Source organism: Suncus etruscus, chromosome 5 (genome assembly GCF_024139225.1).
Source record: "Suncus etruscus isolate mSunEtr1 chromosome 5, mSunEtr1.pri.cur, whole genome shotgun sequence".
Taxonomy (NCBI): domain Eukaryota; kingdom Metazoa; phylum Chordata; class Mammalia; order Eulipotyphla; family Soricidae; genus Suncus; species Suncus etruscus.
The window spans coordinates 116,742,909-116,761,955 of NC_064852.1; the positions used below are offsets into that span (position 1 = coordinate 116,742,909).

The following is a 19,047-nucleotide window of genomic DNA, read 5'->3' on the forward strand; positions in this document are numbered from 1 at the left end:
ATCATCAGAGATACAGCATCAGATTCAGCATCAGCAACTCGGTATCATCAGGGAAGCAGCAGCAGGAACATCACCAGAGGGAGTTGGTCAGCCTGGAAGCCAGTTAGGAAGCCTGGTAAAAGCAGCTGAAAGAGAGAAAGAGGTCGAGAGAGCAAAGCAGGAGTGGAGAAGTAGCTGCTAGGAAAGGGCTTAGAATGGTGGCCATGTGAGGAGGTGTTCATGTTGGTAGGGACAGTGAAATAAATAAAGCTGGCTGACTCCTGAAACTTCATCTGACTGCTTTGTGAATCTCTCCGCCTTCACCCTGCAACCTTCAGACCTGCCAGACCATACGGGCTGTGTGAACCGGGTCAAACTGAACCTAGTAAGTCCTCACCATCTCCTACCAACTCTAGGACTATTTAATTTATATTAAGACAACAATGTTCTAACATCCACTTGGAGTAGGGAAACCCACACACTGTCCTTTGCCATGCTGACTTTGTCCTATGAGGGTCAATCTTGGCTCAGGAGGGCCGATGCCCAGTCACCCTGACTTATGGCCAGGCCAAGATTCTCTGGCAGAACCACGAGAGACACGGCAAGGTCACACTCTGGAGCTTGTCTTGAGTTGCAGCCTGATAACGTTTTGAAACCTTGGATACTCAAAAGGACTCTTTTTCATTTCGCTTCTTGGGTGACAAGTATTTTCCTTGTCCAGTTATGTCCTTGCTACTGAAGTCACGGGTAGCTATAACACAATGTCAGCAAGACTCGGAAAAAAACAACTTTCCAGAGGGGGCCAGAGCTGCAGTATTTTGGGTTAAGAACTGGCCTTGCACATGGTTTAATCTCTGGCATCGCATATGATTCCTGAACATGACTGGGAGTGATCCCTAAGCATAGAGACAGGAAGGAGTAACCCCTCAGCATCACTGGGTGATGTCCCCAAATAAGCAACAATGACAATAAAAGCAACTCCCCCCATTCCAAGAGATCTGGTCCAGGAGAAAATTTTTTTTTTAGTTTTGAGGTCACACCCGGCAGTGCTCAGGGGTTACTCCTGGCATTATGCTCAGAAATCACCCCTGTCAGGCATGGGGGACCATACGGGATACTGGGATTCAAACCACCATCCTTCTGCATGAAAGTCAAACACCTTACCTCTATGCTATCCCTCCGGCCCCATGAGAAAATTTTTATTGTCATCCTTTTGATAGTCTTTTTTTTTTTTGTTTATTTGTTTGTTTTGGGTCACACCTGGTGGTGCTCAGGGGTTACTCTTGGCTCTGCTCTCAGAAATCGCTCTTGGTAGGCATGAGGAACCATATGGGATACTGGGATTTGAACCACTGTTCGTTCTGGATTGGCTGCATGCAAGGTAAACGCCCTACCGCTCTGTTATCTCCCTGGCCCCTCTTTTGATAGTCTTGACTTGATTGAAGAGTCTTTGGAATCATATGGTCAGGAAAAGATGCATGATTTTTTGCTTTGCTTTGTTTAGTTTTTGGGTCACATGTGGTGGTAGTACTCAGGAGTTACTTTTGGCTCTCACTCAGGGGTCATTCCTGGAAGTGCTCAGGGGACCATATGGGAGGCTGGGGATGGAATCCAGGATGGCTGTATGCAAGGTAAATGCTCTACCCACTGTGCTATTGGTTTGGCCCCAGGATGCATGGTTTTAAACTAAAGAAAGTTTTGGAAGCAGAGGCATTTGATTCCTTACAAGACACAATGCAGGAAGCTGACAAGTTAAAACAGCAAGGGATGTATGTGTGGGGAGGTAACCCTTCAGAGCACTGGGCTTCCTTCTCTTCTAAGTTCCCAGAGTCAGACTGTGACTAGTTCATATGAACAGTGGAACCAGTATCTCTTGGGAGCCTAATGCCTCAGACCCTGCATTCAACAACTCACAGTGGTCCAAAGAGCTCCAGCCAAGTTACTGGGTTATCACTGTATTCTGGCTTGGTTTTGGGGTCACACCTGGTGATGTTCAAGGTTTAACTCAGGCCCTGAGTGAGGGATTACTCCTGGTAGGGCTTGGGGGTCATATGTGTTGTTAGAGATGGAACCAGGGCCAGCTGCATCGGTCCTTTCTCTTTAGCCTGAATTCCCCCTGTATTCACTATTATTATTATATGCTGCAGACATAGGGATATGACTAGATGCTGTTGTTATCATCAGTGCTTCCTCTCTTGGTCATCAAAGTATCTGGGCATCCTCAGTTCTCAGATTTCCCAAGATATTGGCATAAAGTAGAGCTCTAATACTCTCCTGGTGGTGGCAGGCAGACAGACACTAACAGTATGTCCACAGAGCCCTGCCTGATAACCTATGACACCAGGCCCCATGAAAATCTCCTGGGTCATTCCTCCTGGTGCTTCCTTACCCACAGCAGCTTCTGTCTCCTGATGGAGTGGTCCTCTCCTTTTGCCTTTCAATGCTTTGGACTTGTGTGTCTTGGTTCTTTTCTTTTTCTTAGCTTTGTCCATCAAGTCCATCCCCTAAGATTAAGAAATTAAGGAAAGGGACTATGAGTATACAGAGACCATGATGCATGTAGGGAAAAAGAAGTGAAACCATTCAAGTGAGGTTATTTATTTTGTTTTAGCTTATATGGACCACACTTGGTGGTGTTCAGGACTTATTCCTGGCTCTGTCCTCAGGAATTACTCCTGGTGGGGCTCAGAAATCATATGAGGCACAGGAGATCGAACCCACTTTGGCTGTATGTAAGCAAGTATCTTTTCTGCCATATTTTCTCTTCTGTCTCTGAAGCCAGATCATGTTGAAACAGGTGGATTAGAATGGAATTTACAGGCCGGAGAGATAGCATGGAGGTAAGGCATTTGTCTTGCATGCAAAAGAACGGTGGTTCGAATCCCGGCATCCCATATAGTCCCCCGAGCCTGCTAGGAGAAATTTCTGAGCTTAGAGACAGGAGTAACCCCTGAGTGCTGCTGGGTGTGACCCCAAAAACCAAAAACCAAAAACCAAAAAAAAAAAAAAAAAAAAAAAGAAAAAGAAAAAGAATGGAATTTACATGGGCAGCAGATGCAGCAGAAGCAGTTTTGTTTTAGTTTTGGGCCAAACCTGACTGTTTACTGGGGTTGCTCTTTGTTCAGTGCTCATGGGCCATGCCCAGTGGTGTTCAGGGAAACATGAGGTGCTGGGGACAGAATCTGGGGGCTGTTGTGTGTGAAGCCTGTGTTTAGCTTATTAAACTATCTCCTGGATCAGGGGACTGAGTTTTGGAGTAGGTGAAACTGGTCATCCCAAAGATTGGCTTTTGATTTCAAACAGCAAAGTACAGGAGCTAGGGTGGGGCATTTGCCTTGCACAAGGCTGACCCAGGTTCAATTTCTGGCATCCATATGGTCCCCTGAGCCTGCCACGAGTGATTTCTTAGAGCAGAGCCAGAAGTAACCCCTGAGTGCTGCTGGGTGTGGCCCAAAACCAAAAAGACAAACAAAACCCCAAACCCCAGCGAAGTACAAAGTATAGTTCCACTGCAGAAAAGAACCTAACCTGATGGTTTGTCTCCTTTGTTTTGACTATAAAACATGTTCTACAGAGGTGGACCAATCAATGTGAGGCAGAGTGCACAGCTGTTTGATGGGTTAGATGGCTGCTGTCACATGAACAAACCACCTTTATTCCCTGTCACCTCATTCACTCACTTTTAAGAAACCGCTGATGTTACTTTGCCATGCCCATCTTCACCTTTCCCCATAAATGGGGACAGCATGAGGCTCCTGGTAAGATAAGATGGCAGTGGGGGCTGGAGCCATAGAACAGGTGTTGGCTGTTGGGTGTTGGCCACCTGTAGGGTGTTGGCCTTGAATGCTGTCTGGCATGGGTTTGATCCCCATAAACCAGTGTTTCTCAAATAGTGGGGTGCGCCCTCCAAGGGGGCCATGAGGCTCTGTAAAGAGGAGTGCATTTGACCTCAGCAAACACTGTCATAACAAGCTAAGCCCCGTATTTATGTCTCTATATGCCTCTGGAGCTGAGAGTTGCTGTGTCCTGCTTCAAACCCCGCTTCGAAAAGTTATGCATTGCAAAACGTGCTCATTGTAGCCATTAATCCAGACATCACCTCTGATTAAAAAATCAGCTCAAATTATTTTACATATTTTTGTTTTGCAGGCTAAAGTTTTTTTTTTAATAAAGATATTATTTACAGTCGTGTGGGGGGGCACAAAAATGGTGTTTAAATGTTTTCTTCCTAGGGGGGCATGACAGAAAATAATTGAGAAGCACTGCCATAAACCCAGATTGCCCTCCTAGAAAGACCTTCAAGGAGGGATCCTTGTGGGCAGAGCCACGAGTAAGTCCTGAGCAGCACTGGGCATGAAAACAAAAACAAACAGACTGGGCTGGCAAAAGATAGGCTGGCAGAGAGACTAAAGCTGGTACTTAGTGTGCAGGGTAAATTGTAGGAGGCCTGGTTGGAGTCCAGAGAATTGGAGGACTGGAGGACTGGAGGATTGGAAGTTTGGAGGGAAGGAGGAAGGGAGGGGGGGAGGGAGGGAAGGAGGGAGGGAGGGAGGGAGAGAGAGAGAGAGAGAGAGAGAGAGAGAGAGAGAGAGAGAGAGAGAGAGAGAGAGAGAGAGAGAGAGAGAGAGAGAGAGAGAGAGAGAGAGAGAATGAACAGTGGGTAAGACTCTAGCTTGCATGTGGCTGACCTGGGTTCAGTCCCTTGTGTCCCATATGGTTCCCCAAGTCCATCAGAGAACTGGTGGAGTGGATGACACAGGAATGCCTCCACACAGATGGCAGGCAGTGGTTGTTGATGCCAGAGAGTTAGAAGTGTGTGCACTGCCCTTTAGATGAGGGGTGCAGGGTATGGGAGCATACCACAGGCTGGGTTTCTGCTCCATGGGCTCCTTTCAGTCTATGCAACTGTCCTTACCAACTGGCAGAAACCTCATCCATCCAGGGCCCTTAGACCTGTTATTGGGGTTTATACTCACGTAACCCGTTTTGGTGGGTGGGTGCTGGTTGGGTAACCTTGGCTGAGCTGCCTCTTCTCTTCTGGGAAGAACAGATGTACCTTTGGGATCTAGCCTCCCCGAGGACTTAGACCCAGGTCCTGGGAGTCCTCTGTGGAAATGGTGTTTAAATAGGTTAAAAGCCATACTTATAGTTTTAATGGAAAGACTTTGAAATATTTAATTGACATTTAATTTAACTTTATTTTTGGTTTGGCGGCCATATCCAGTGGTGCTCAGAGTTTATTCCTGGCTCTATAATCAGGGATGACTCCTGGCAGGCTCAGGAAACTCCATAGGGTCCTGGGGATTGCTGCATGCAAGGCAAACACCCTACCAACTATACTATCACTCCAGCACGTTAACTAAGATTTCTTCTATTAAAGATTGAGCTGGGGGGCCGGGTAGGTGGCGCTGGAGGTAAGGTGTCTGCCTTGCAAGCGCTAGCCAAGGAAGGACCGTGGTTCGATCCCCCGGCGTCCCATATGGTCCCCCCCAAGCCAGGGGCGATTTCTGAGCACATAGCCAGGAGTAACACCTGAGCATCAACCGGGTGTGGCCCAAAAACCAAAAAAAAAAAAAAAAAAAAAAAAAAGATTGAGCTGGGAAGAAAAGGGAATTGGAAGAAAGGTTGTCTCTCAATGAATGGTCAGGCAGTTATTCCAGACTATTATACAGACTATTCCAGAATAGTCTCTGGGTTCTATTCTTCAATCCAACTTTGCTGTCTCAAAATCATGTGCTATGGTGTCAGAGTCCTAAAAGAGCTGCTGTCATTGTTGATGTTCTTTGAAGATGAGAGATGATCGTGCTCTGGGTCAAAGGGTCACTATAAAGTAATCACATAAATTCCAATAACTATAGCAGCTACAGCTTCTATGTGCCAGGCTGATTCTGAGAATTTAGGTTTTGGTTAAATAAATATTATATTTTCAGTTAAATCAGTATTATTGTGCTGTTCTAGCATAGGGTCTTCCTACAAATCTGTGATAAAATTTCCTGTAAATATATGGGTATTCACATCATTTAATATCCTTCCAATAAAAACCCATAGAAGGGAGTCAGATAGCCCATTGGGTAGGGCGCTTGGTTTGCATGTGACTGACCAGGGGTTGACCCCAGCATCCCTTTCGGTCCTCTGAACCTGGCAGGAGTGATCCCTGAGTGCAGAGCTAGGTATCATCCCTGAGCACCACCAGGTGTGACCCCCACACAAAACCGCACAACTCCAGAGAAACTACAAAGGAGAACCATAAATAAGCCCGTCTGCCTTTTACCTGGTGTTTTTCCTCTTCCACATTGGGAATCAATCAAATATGAGAGTCTGTGCCTTAGTTGCAATGACTAATGTACTGCTGGTACATTAATGTACAATGTTTGTTTTCCCTGACTCTTTTACTCTAGATTAGAACAAAAAAATTTTTTTGGGGGGGGGGCACATCCAGTTACTCAGGGGTTACTCTTGGCTATGTGCTCAGAAATCACTCCTGGCTTGGGGGACCATATGGGATGCCGCTGGATCGAACCGCGCTCCATCCTAGGCTAGCCCCAGCAAGGCAGACACCTTACTGCTCTGTGCCACTGCTCCGGCCCCAGAAAAAAAATTTTTTTATTATTTCATTGTGCGAGTATATGTGTGTGTGTGTGTGTGAATGTGTGTAAGTGTAAGAGGGTTGTTGTAAGAGGTTTAAATCCATCATAGAAAAAAATGAAGTCTAATAATTCATATCTTTCTGCACTGTGTCCACTCCTCGCCCAGACACTGGGAAGTTTTGCTTTCTTAGGGGAAGGTTTCTCATTCCAGGAGCAGGAGAGATTTCATAGGTCTGAGGTCCTCACTGAAGCTTCCTTAGGTCTCATGGGAGCTGCTGGCTTAGGCCTCAGCTCCACCCGAAGGCTCAGCTTTAGCAGCTGTTCACTGAGTGGAATCAGCAGTTGGTCTGACTGGGCAACGGTCAGTGGGCAGTGATTGACGCTTGTGTTAATAATGACTCCTTTCTGCTCCCAGGACAGCGGATGTGCTGTGGAAAGCAGACATTTGTGGAACCACTTTTGAAATGGGGCCTGTCAGTCTTTCCAAGAAATTGTGTCACTTGTCTCATGAGAATGAGGCCCAAGGTCTATGTACTGAGCCAACAGCATTGTTCTGGCATGGGTGGTGCTGGGGGATTGAACCAGCCTTTCTTGTGAGGTGTGTGCTCCACTCATAAAGTCATTGTTTTAAGACCCATCAAGCAATTGTTTGATTATAAACATTTTTTTTTGGCCAGAGAACAAATCAGACAACCAATATTTTGTAGGAAATAGTATAAATTTGTTAATACTATTCAACTCTTTATTTTTTGGGAGGCACACCTGGCAGTACTCTGGGGTTCCTCTTGGCTCTGCTCTCTGGAATTACTCTTGGTAGTACTCAGGAGACCACCTGGGATGCCAGGGATTGAACTCAGGTTGGCTGCATGCAAAGCAAATGCCCTACTCGCTATACCCTTAACTCTGATTTTTTTTAAATAATATCTTTATTTAATCCTCAATTCTTTATTTATAATCTAAAATAAAACTGCTATAGCATTATATAGGATTTGCTTGTACAGCCTTTTAAGCCAGCATTTGTATATATTTTCTTAAAAATATCTTTTCTTGGGGCCAGAGAGATAGCACAGCAGTGTTTGCCTTGCAAGCAGCCGATCCAGGACCTAACGTGGTTGGTTGGAATCCAGGCATCCCACATGGTCCCTCGTGCCTGCCAGAAACTATTTCTGGGCAGATAGCCAGGAGTAACCCTTGAGCATAGCCGGGTGTGGCCCAAAAACCAAACCCCCCCAAAAAAAACAAAAAACAAAACAAAAACAAACCCCCCCCCCCAAATTCTTTTCTTTAAAACTAAATTTTTTTTGTTTTGTTTTTGGGACACACCAAGCACTGCTCAGTGGTTACTCCTGACTGCACTCAGGAATCACTCCTGGAGGGCTCAGGGAACCATATGGAATTCAGGGGACCAAAAGGGACTCCAGTCCTTTCAAAGTAGTTTTACTTTATTTTATTTTGGGTTTTGGGCCATACCTGGTGGTGTCAGGGGTTACTACTCGCTCTGTGCTCAGAAATAGCTCCTGGCAGGCTTGGGGGACATATGGGTTGCTGGGGGATCGAACCCGGGACTATCTCGGGTCAGTCACATGCAAAGCAAATGCCCTGTGGCTATGCTATCTCTCTGGCCCCTTAAACTAGTTTTATTAAAATAATTATTTAGAGGGACTGGAGCAGTGACACAAGCAGTAGGGCGTTTGCCTTGCATGCACTAACCTAGGATAGACCATGGTTTGATCCCCTGGCATCCCATATGATCCCCCAAGCCAGGAGCAATTTCTGAGTGCAGAGCCAGGAGTAACTCCTGAGTGTCACTCGGTGTAACCCAAAAACCAAAAATAAAAAAAAAAATTATTTAAAGAAGTGTGAGGGGAAAGAAAGGGAGAAAGATATGTGGGCCTCCCGGAGTGGAAAAAGGACTGTAGGAACCATTTTAGGTTTGTCACTCAATTTTCAGTTTCTATTCAACTCTTATTTTTTAAAACTTCTTAGCTCTTCATCTCTTTGTTTGTTTGTTTGTTTGTTTTTTGGGGTCACACCCGGCAGCCCTCATGGGCTACCCCTGGCTCTACACTCAGAAATCGCCCCCCGAAGGCTCGGGGGATCATATCGGATGCTGGGATTCAAACCACTGTCCTTTTGCATGCAAGACAAACTTAACCTGCTGTGCTATCTCTCCGGCCTTTCTTCATCTCTTTTAGTAATTAAAAAATTGTTTTTAGTTTCTTATTTTTTCTTTTATAAAGCCCCCTGATTTTGTCCCTCTGAGGGACATTTTAGGATTGTACCACAATATTTATGTCTCTAATTGCAATCCTCTAATCCTAAATTAAGAAGTTTTCTGCTGGGGCCGGAGAGAGAGCATGGAGGTAGGGCGTTTGCCTTCCATACAGAAAGTCAGTGGTTCAAATCCCAGCATCCCATATGGCCCCCTGTGCCTGCCAGGAGCGATTTCTGAGCGTAGAGCCAGGAGTAACCCCTGAGCACTGCCGGGTGTGACCCCAAAACCAAAAAAAAAAAAAAAGTTCTCGCCTTTGATGTTTAGTTTGGCAAAACTTAATGAAGAGACCAAGGTTGGGTGGGCAGACCTTGGCTTTCCAGGCCTTCCCCAGGGGTCTCAGAGCTGTGGACACAGGGAGGAGGTAATTTTCACATTTCACCTTTCACCTACCCACACACAATTTAAGTAGGAAATACACTACTAGAATCCTTTCCCACTTGGAACACTTACTCCATCAGGATAGGGTCTGCCTTGTGGCCCTGCGAGTACTCGCTGGGGGAAACACTGAGAGGCACCGTGGTTGTTCTTGAGTCTGGGTCTGTGAAGGTAAAAGGTCCTTCATCAGCAGAAGATAGCAGGCCATAATCCCAGAGGAGGGTTGATATCACCAGATACATGTAATGAGTATGGGTCACCCAGCAAACCAGCAAACGCTGCCAAAGCTAGTGCAGACACACAGCAAGTGCCAGCAAACCCTTTATTCCTTTTTTCCTTTGGGGCCCAGAACATGGTTCCCATGGTAGGGGACATGCTTTATGTGGCAAGGGACTTAGGTTTGACTGGACATGGCATGGCTTCCTTAACACCTCTTGTCCCTGCTTCCAGCACTGCTGGGTGTGGTCCTGCTCACCCCGGATCACCTTGGGGCTCCCAGAGCAGTGAAAAAAACATTCCTTTGTGGGAAAGGGGAAGAACAACTAGTGGGAGAGATAATAGCAGAGAACTTCTCCACTCTCTGGAAAGAGGTAGCTGCACAAATTTAAGAGGCCAAAAGAATATCAAGAGACTCAAACAGAACAACACCAAGTAATAGAAATGGCAAAAATCAAAGAGGGAGATGGACTTCTTTTTTTTTTTTTTTTTTTTTTTGGGCCACACCCGGCGGTGCTCAGGGGTTACTCCTGGCTGTCTGCTCAGAAATAGCTCCTGGCAGGCACGGGGGACCATATGGGACACCGGGATTCGAACCAGCCACCTTTGGTCCTGGATCGGCTGCTTGCAGGGCAAACACCGCTGTGCTATCTCTCCGGGCCCGAGATGGACTTCTTAAAGCAGGAAGGGAGAAGAAAAACTTTAAATATAAAGTAAAGAACATAAGAATCACACCAGATCTCCCATATGAAAGGCCCAGGCAAGACAAGTGGAATGACATATCCAAGTTACTGAATGAAAGAAGTTTTCAACCTAGAGTTCACTACCCAGCAAACCTATCATTTATATGGGAGCGAAGGATAAAAAACATTCTCATACAAACAAACAAACAAACTGGTAACATTCGCAAAATCAAACTGATTTCTGAAAAATTACACTCTCGGGCCCAGAGAGATAGCACAGCGGCGTTTGCCTTGCAAGCAGCGGATCCAGGACCAAAGGTGGTTGGTTCGAATCCCGGTGTCCCATATGGTCCCCCGTGCCTGCCAGGAGCTATTTCTGAGCAGACAGCCAGGAGTAACCCCTGAGCACCGCCGGGTGTGGCCCCAAAAAACCAAAAATAAATAAATAAATAAAAATAAAGAAAAAAGAAAAATTACACTCTCCCAAAACTGAGTGAGAAGGAAGTTGATAGCCTAAACAGGTCAACCTGTTTAGGCTATCAACTTCCTTCTCACTCAGTTTTGGGAGAGAGTAATTTTTCCTTCTCTATTATCTCTCCCACTAGTTGAAACAGTAATAAGGAGTCCTCTTAATAATAAATGTCCAGATCTACATAGATTTTTGGGTAAATTTTATGAAATATTTAGAGAATTGATGAAGAGATTAACTTCATTAATTGCCACTGAACCTTAAACTCTCCCAAAATATTAAAGAAATGGGAACCCTCCCTAACACCTTTTAAGAAGCTAACATTACATCCCAAAGTCAAACCCAAAGTTGACAGAGATACTATTGAGAGAAAATTACAGACCAATCTCCCTGATGTTCATCTTCTTGATGAACATTGATGCAAAAATCCTCAACAAAATCTTAACTGAATCCAACAGCACATCAAAAAATTATATGCCGTGATCAAATGGGATCATGGAATTGCAGGATGGTTCAACATAGGTAGATCAATTAATATACACCACATCATTAAAAGGAAAGATTAAAATCATATGAGCATATCAACAGATACATAAAAAGCATTTGACAAGATTTTACATCTATTTATGATTAAATTGGAAACTATCTCTATTTGCAGATGACATGCCGATATGCATTGAAGATCTGAAAGAGTTCACAAAAAGGTTTCTAGAAACAATAAACCAATAAAGTGGCCAGCTACAAAGTCATTACATAGAAGTCAGTTACATTCTTTCATATAGATAATGAATCAGAGGAGAAAGAGATCAAACATCTCATTTAAAATAGTGCCTAGGAATCAACTTAATAAAAGAAGCTGAATACCTATATCATGAAAACTTCAAAACATTTAAAGAAATTGAAGAAGACCTAAAGAAGTGGAAAAACATTCCATGCTTGTGTATGGGAAGAATCAATGTTATCAAAAGATTATCTTTATATAGATGACCTAAATTACTATATAGATTTCAATGGAATCCATATCCAGATTCAGATAACATTCTTCAAGAACTTAGAACAGTCAATTATAAAGTTTGTGTGGAATCATAAAAGACTCTGGATAGCCAAAACTGTACTGAAAAAACAAAACAAAACTGGGCAGCATTTCATTACCTAACTTGAATGTTAACTACAAAACCATAGTGAACAAAACAGCATGGTATTAGAAAAAAAAAGACTAAATTCTATTTCAGAATACACTATCCAATGACAAACCCCCAAGTATATGGCCAAATAATTTTTGACAAAGGAGCTGAGAATATGAAAAGGAACAAAGGCAGCCTCAACAATCAAACTTAAAAAAACTGCCTCTTTGATGGCAGGCTGGGCAAGGGAGAAGCATGGAAAAGACTCTGGGAATGTTTGTGGATAGAGGCTAAGACTGGTGGTGAAATTGGTACTGAAACATTGTATGTCTAAAATTCAACTATGACTAATCTTGTAAATAACATAGCTTGAAATAAAAATATTTGGGGCTGGAGAGATAGCACAGCGGTAGGACATTTGCTTTGCATGCAGCCAATTCTGGACATTAGTTCCAATCGGCATCCCATATGGTCCCTTATGCCTGCCAGGGGTGATTTCTGAGCTGCTGGTATGTGACTCAAAAACCAAACAACAACAACAACAAAACCCAAAACCAAAATATTTAATAAAAAATTCAAATGTTGGGGCTGGACCGATAACACCGTGGGTAGAGCATTTGCCTTCACGTGGCTGACTCAGATTTGATCCCTGCCATTCCATATGGTCCCCTGAGCACCATCAGGAGTGATTCCTGAGAGCAGATCCAGGAGTAACCTCTGACCACTGCCGGGTGTGGCCCCAAAACAAAACCAAAAAAATTCAAATGTACTGTTTAGTGATTAAAAAAATTTCCTTTGAGGGTGAGAGACATGGGTTAGGGGTTAATGTACTTGTCTTGCAGAGGCTGATCTGATCCTCCCCAGAACCACAAGGTCCATTGAAAATTATCAGGTGTAGGAATCAGGGCACCCCTGTATGACCCTCACATCACCCCATTCCTTGAGCTCTTCCATTGAACTGTTGACAGGGACTCTCCCAGAGTAACCCCCTGGGTCCCTGAACATACTTGGAAGCCTCCCTCTCTAATTTCTTTCTTTCTTTTTTTTTTTTTTTTTGTTTGTTTTTGGGTCACACCCAGCAGTGCTCAGGGATCGCTCCTGGCAGGCTCGGGGGACCATATGGGATGCCGGGATTACCATCCTTCTGCATCCAAGGCAAACGCCTTACCGCTGTGCTATCTCTCCAGCCCCCCTCTCCAATTTCTTTAAGGTAGTTATATGACATCAATGTTCTAGTCAATGACCAGGAATATAACCCACAGGGATTTATCAAAGGGTTTATACCAACTTAGTTTTTCTTTTCAGTTTTTGGGTCACATCCAGCGATGCTCAAGAGTTACTCCTGCTGAGCGGTGGCACTAGAGGTAAGGTGCCTGCCTTGCCTGTGCTAGCCTAGGATGGACCGCGGTTCGATCCCCTGGTGTCCCATATGGTCCCCCAAGCCAGGGGCGACTTTTGAGCGCATAGCCAGGAGTAACCCCTGAGTGTCACCGGGTGTGGCCCCAAAACAAAAACAAAAAAAAAAAGTTACTCCTGGGGCCGGGCGGTGGCGCTGGAGGTAAGGTGCCTGCCTTGCCTTCGCTAGCCTAGGACGGACTTCGGTTCGATTCCCCGGCGTCCCATATGGTCCCCCAAGAAGCCAGGAGCAACTTCTGAGCGCATAGCCAGGAGTAACCCCTGAGCGTCACAGGGTGTGGCCAAAAAAAAAAAAAAAAAAAAAAAAAAAAAAAAAAAAAGTTACTCCTGACTCTGCTCTCAGGAATTATTCCTGGTAGAGCTTTGGGTACCATATGGGATGCAGGGATCGAACCCATATCAGCTGTGTGCTAGGTAAGTGTGTTGCCTGCTGAACTATCTCTTTGGCCTCCTGTAATACAACATTATTAGTAATAATAATAAAAAAATAGGAACAGCTCAACAACAATGGGGCTTGGGAATTAATTTTTTTGGGCCACAACCTTTGACGCTCAGGGGTTACTCCTGGCTATGCACTCAGAAATCGCTCCTGGCTTGGGGGACCATATGGGACACTGGGGGGATCAAACCGCAGTTCATCCTAGGCTAGTGCTTGCAAGGCAGATGCCTTACTTCTAACACCACTGTGGTCCTGGGAATTAATTTCTCATGATTTTGACACTTTAAAATGATGGTCAGATGGGGCCGGAGAGATAGCATGGAGGTAAGGCATTTGCCTTGCATGCAGAAGGACGGTGGTTCGACTCCCAGCATCCCATATGGTCTCCCGAGCCTGCCAGGAGTGATTTCTGAGCATAGAGCCAGGAGTAACCCCTGAGTGCTGCCGGGTGTGACCAATAAACAAACAAACAAAAAACCAAAACAACAAAATGATGATCAGAAATAAAAAATATGGGAGGCCAGAGAGATAGTACAAGTGTTAAGGCATTTATTTTGCATGCATCTCACCCCAGAAACAATTCCCAGAATCACAAATGGTCCCCTGAACTACACCACAAATGATCTCTGAGCACCACCATATGTAATCTAAAGATCCTTGACCCAAAATAATGAGAAATATGATATAATGAACAGGGAAAATGTCAATTAGAACATAGCATTAGAGTGCATAATATTTCTGTACATGAATAATGACTAAAAGAAACAATAATGGAAATACTATGTTAGATCAGGAACATCTTGTGTGTTTGTTTTTCTCCCTTAACACCTCAGTATGATTATGACACTGAGTAGACAAGTAATTAAAGCCAGGAAATGTTATCTTGTAAGGAGGGTTAGGCAGGCCACCTGCTCTGCTGGGTGCTTAGAGGATCAGTTTAGGCCCATCTTTGAGAAGAAGAGTCCTCAGTTTGGGATCCCTTTTATTTTAGTTCATTTACCTTGAGAATCATGGCTGATCTATTCATGTAGAAAAAAAGTAAAATGCAAACACAAAGTCATATATAATTATTGGAATGACCACGGAGATTAACTATATTAAACTGACAAGGATACAGAGGGCCTGAGCCCCAGGGCAGCCGGTTGGAACATAATTTGTGTAGCAGTTTCTGAAACTGCTAAATTCGGTAGGAGCATAGATCCCTCCATGACCACTTAGGGATTTCAATCAGGAGAAATGAAAGCACGTGTCTATAGGAGAACTTGTACATGTGTCCAGAGAAATTTGCTTTGCAATAGCGAAGCCTGGAATGTCCATTCCAGGAAAGTAAAAATGTTCATCAGCACAAGAAAGGACAGAGGAGTATTTACAGACAGTGTAAAACTTCATAGCAGCAAGCAGGAGTGAGCTCCAGATACTCCCAGTGACAAATCACTCGACTATGTGAAGTGAACAAAACCAGATTAAAAAAAAAAGTGAATGAGTGCTAGTAGCATGATTCTAATTCCATGAAGTTCTGAAAATGGTCATACACAAGTGTCAGAGAGCAGGTAAGTGGAAGGTCTGGGGAAGGAATGTTTGTGAAAGACGGACGTGTTGATTTGGTCTTGATCGAGACAAGGATTTTTTGTGGGTGTCATACTTAATTATTTTATAAAAAGATACATCCATATTTTGTGTGCAAAGGGGTTTGAGCCACACTTAACATTGTTCAGTGCTTACTCCTGGCTTTGTGCTCAGGGATCAATCCCAATGGTGCTCCCTAGAGATGCTTGAGATTGAATTGGGTCAGCCACATGCAAGGCAAGTACCTTAACCTCTGTATTTTCTCCTCGGTCCTAGAGTTAAAAACATTTTTTTTGTATTTTTTTTTTTTTTGGGTCACATCCGGCAGTGCTCAGGGGTTACTCCTGGCTCTAGGCTCAGAGATAGCCCTTGGCAGGCTTGGGGGACCATGTGGGATGCCGGGATTCGAACCATCGTCTTTCTGCATGCAAGGCAAACACACTACCTCCATGCTATCTCTCCACCCCTACCCCCAATTTTTTAATATAAAATATTTAAGCACCATGATTACAAGCATGATTGTAATTAGTTTCAGTCATAAACAGTGCAATACCAGTGCAACATTCCCACCACCAATGTCTCCCCTCCCTCCTTCCCCATCCCTGCCTGTGTTCGAGAGAGGCATTCTACTTCTCTCATTCATTAAGATTGTCATGATAGGGGCCAGAGAAATAGCATGGAGGTAAAGCATTTGCCTTGCTTGCAGAAGGTCAGTGGTTCAAATCCCCGCACCCCATATGGTCCCCTGAGCTTGCCAGGAGCGATTTCTGAGCACAGAGCCAGGAGTAACCCCTGAGCACTGCCGGGTGTGACCCCAAGCCCCCCATCCCCCCAAAAATAAATTGCCATGATAGTTGTTAGCGTAGGTATTCTCCTAACTGCACTCACCACTCTTCGTAGTGAGCTTCAAATTGTGAGCCAGTCCTTCCGGCCCTCATCCCTAGAGTCAATTTTTGTTTTTGTTTTTGTTTTTGGGTCACACCCAGCAGCTCTCTGGGGTTTCTCCTGGCTCTACACTCAGAAATCGCTCCTGTCAGGCTCAGGGGACCATATGAGATGCCGGGATTTGAACCACTGTCCTGTATGCAAGGTAAACACCATACTTCCATGCTATTTCTCCGGCCCCCTAGAGTCAAATTTTAAAAGATAAAACCTTATAATGTCGACCTAATATGACTACTTTTCTGTTATTAAAAATGTTCCATATCAGGAGCTGGAGCAATAATATAGAGGTAGGGCATCTGCCTTGTATACGGCTGACCCAGGACTGACCCGGATTTGATTCCTAGCATTCCGTATGGTCTCCCAGACTGCCAGAAGAGATTTCTTTTTTTTTTTTTTTTTTTGGGTTTTTGGGCCACATCCGGCATTGCTCAGGGGTTACTCCTGGCTGTCTACTCAGAAATAGCTCCTGGCAGGCATGGGGGACCATATGGGACACCGGGATTTGAACCAACCACCTTTGGTCCTGGATTGGCTGCTTGCAAGGCAAACGCCGCTGTGCTATCTCTCCGTAGAAGAGATTTCTGAGCACAGAGCCAGGAGTAATGCCTGAGTGCTGCTAGGTGTGACCCAAAAACCAGAAAAACAAAACAAAACAAAAAAAAAAAAACGTTCTATATCATGAGATATTCTTTAGATGTCTTTGTAGGGTTATATTAAGTTATATTAAGGACCTCATACATTTGAAACATACAGGCTCATATACACACATACAGATGCCCAGATTTTAATAGAAATATAGCATTTCATCAAATATATGTATTGTAGTTGACTTAACAGAAGGTCTAAACATATTTTGGTATTTTTTTGGGGGGGTTACACCTGGCAATGCTCAGGGGTCACTTCTGGCTCTATTCTCAGAAATCGCACGTGGCAGGCACAGGGAGCCATATGGGATGCCAGGATTCGAACGACCGTCCTTCTGCATGAAGGCTATCTCTCTGGCCCCATAAGTTCACTTATCTTTAACTGTTTTGTAATTGCATAGAATATATGCATGGCATATACTTGAAAAAAATGTTAGTTGCTGTTGCTGAGAGAAATGTTTATTGTTATTGTTGTTCAAAGCAGTGCTGAGAATGAATTCCAGAATTCTCACACATGTGGAACATGTGCTCTACCCCTGAGTTCCAATCACTGACCCCAAAGGAATAATTTGATTAGAAAAAGAATGACTCTTTGTCCACATTTCTGGTGATTGAAAGATGTAGTCTTTTCTAGGACTGGAGAGATAACACAGCTGTAGGGCATCTTGCAAGCTGGATGAATGGTGGTTTGAATCCCGGCATCCCATATGGTTCCCTGTGCTTGCCAGGAGCAATTTCTGAGCATAGAGCCAGGAATAGCCCCTGAGTGCCGCCGGTTGTGACCCAAAAACAAACAAAAAATATAGTTTTTTTCTGGGTGAGTGGGGAGATTTGGGATACACTTGGGGGTGCTAGAGGTTGTTTCTGGATCTGTGCTCAGGACATGTGTGGTCTTGGAGATTTATCCTGAGGGTTGGTCAGCTTGCACGAAAGACAAAAGCCAATACTAGAGGTCCTATTTCTCTTACTCCTAGGTTTTTTTTGGGGGGGGGTCACACTCAGCAATGCTCAGGGGTTACTCCTGGCTTTGCACTCAGAAGTCGCTTCTGGCAGGCTCAGGGGACCATATGGGACGCTGGGATTCGAAATGGGGTCTGTTCTGTGTTGGCCGAGTGCAAGGCATATGCCTTACCGCTGTGCTATCATTCCAGTCCCACTCCTAGTTTTTTTTTTTATTTTTCCTCTAAAAATGTACCACTTTACACTCTGAGAAGTGGTTATTAGTGCACCCACGTGTCAGAGGACTATTAAGCACTTACTACATGCTGGTTTTATGTTAGATGGGTACAGTAGAGTGGAGTGTAGGTGAGATACAGTCTCAGGGAACTTAAATAAAATGAAGGATCATCATGGAAAATACATATTAACATAATGGGAACTGATTAAAGTCTCACTGAAGTATGAATTCAGTGAGAGTGTCTTTTCTTGGGAAGGTTGGTTTAGAAGAGATTTCATTCATTGTTCTTCACAGCCATTAGGAATTTAGGGGCAGGTCACAGGAGAACCAGCAGAGGGCAGAGTTGTACTGGCCCAAAGCTGAGGCTCTGGCCGGTCATTATTCTGTTCTGCTGGGAACTGAAACTTATCGGTTCTGGGATGTGACTCAAAGAGGGTGGTTGATCTCAGGTCAAACAGCCTGTTAGTTAGGAAAATGGTAGTGAACTAAGGTAATAGGTTGAACAGTAACTTGTACTAGTTAACTTTTTTTTTTTTTTTTTTTGGTTTTTGGGTCACACCCGGCGGTGCTCAGGGGTTACTCCTGGCTGTCTGCTCAGAAATAGCTCCTGGCAGGCACGGGAGACCATATGGGACACCGGGATTCGAACCAACCACCTTTGGTCCTGGATCGGCTGCTTGCAAGGCAAACGCCCCTGTGCTATCTCTCCGGGCCCCTGTACTAGTTAACTTAAAGAAAATCTGTGAATTATTTTAAGAAAGTCAAAGTATAGGAGACAATATTTAGAAAGATTATCCATATACCGTATTTGCAGCCGTATAAGATGACTGGATGTATAAGACGACCCTCTAATTTTGCAGTTGAAACATAGGTTTAGGCCTATATTCGCTGTATCAGACAACATTCCTGTGCTACAACTGTATGTACCACAGTGAGCCAATCACAACAAGCAAAGGTTCAAAGGTTATACTGTAATAGACTTCCTCTCAGACTCTGGCCAATCTGAGCAGGCTTTTGACAGTGTAGATTCGGGTCCAGAACATTGTCTAATTTGCATGCATCAAAAGCCTGCTTGGATTGGCTGAGTTAGAGAGGCGGTCCGAGCAGCCTGGCAGTGATTGGTGCAGGATCGAGTTGGAAAATTCGTTTTGT

At 44.4% G+C, this 19,047-nt stretch overlaps 2 protein-coding genes across 3 annotated transcripts in view; both read right to left on the reverse strand.

The window, feature by feature from the left end:
- NOP58 (NOP58 ribonucleoprotein) overlaps positions 1–19,047 on the reverse strand; it is a 507,450-nt gene that overhangs the window by 105,511 nt on the left and 382,892 nt on the right. The gene's annotated exons all lie outside the window — the stretch shown is intronic.
- KIAA2012 (KIAA2012 ortholog) overlaps positions 1–19,047 on the reverse strand; it is a 133,781-nt gene that overhangs the window by 15,574 nt on the left and 99,160 nt on the right. Inside the window, exons 12-14 of the mRNA XM_049772909.1 lie at positions 9,292–9,379; positions 4,956–5,085; positions 2,369–2,483 (exon numbers count right to left, since the gene is read on the reverse strand). Of these exons, the coding sequence (XP_049628866.1) occupies positions 2,369–2,483; positions 4,956–5,085; positions 9,292–9,379 (333 nt within the window). The remainder of the gene's footprint in view (positions 1–2,368; positions 2,484–4,955; positions 5,086–9,291; positions 9,380–19,047) is intronic.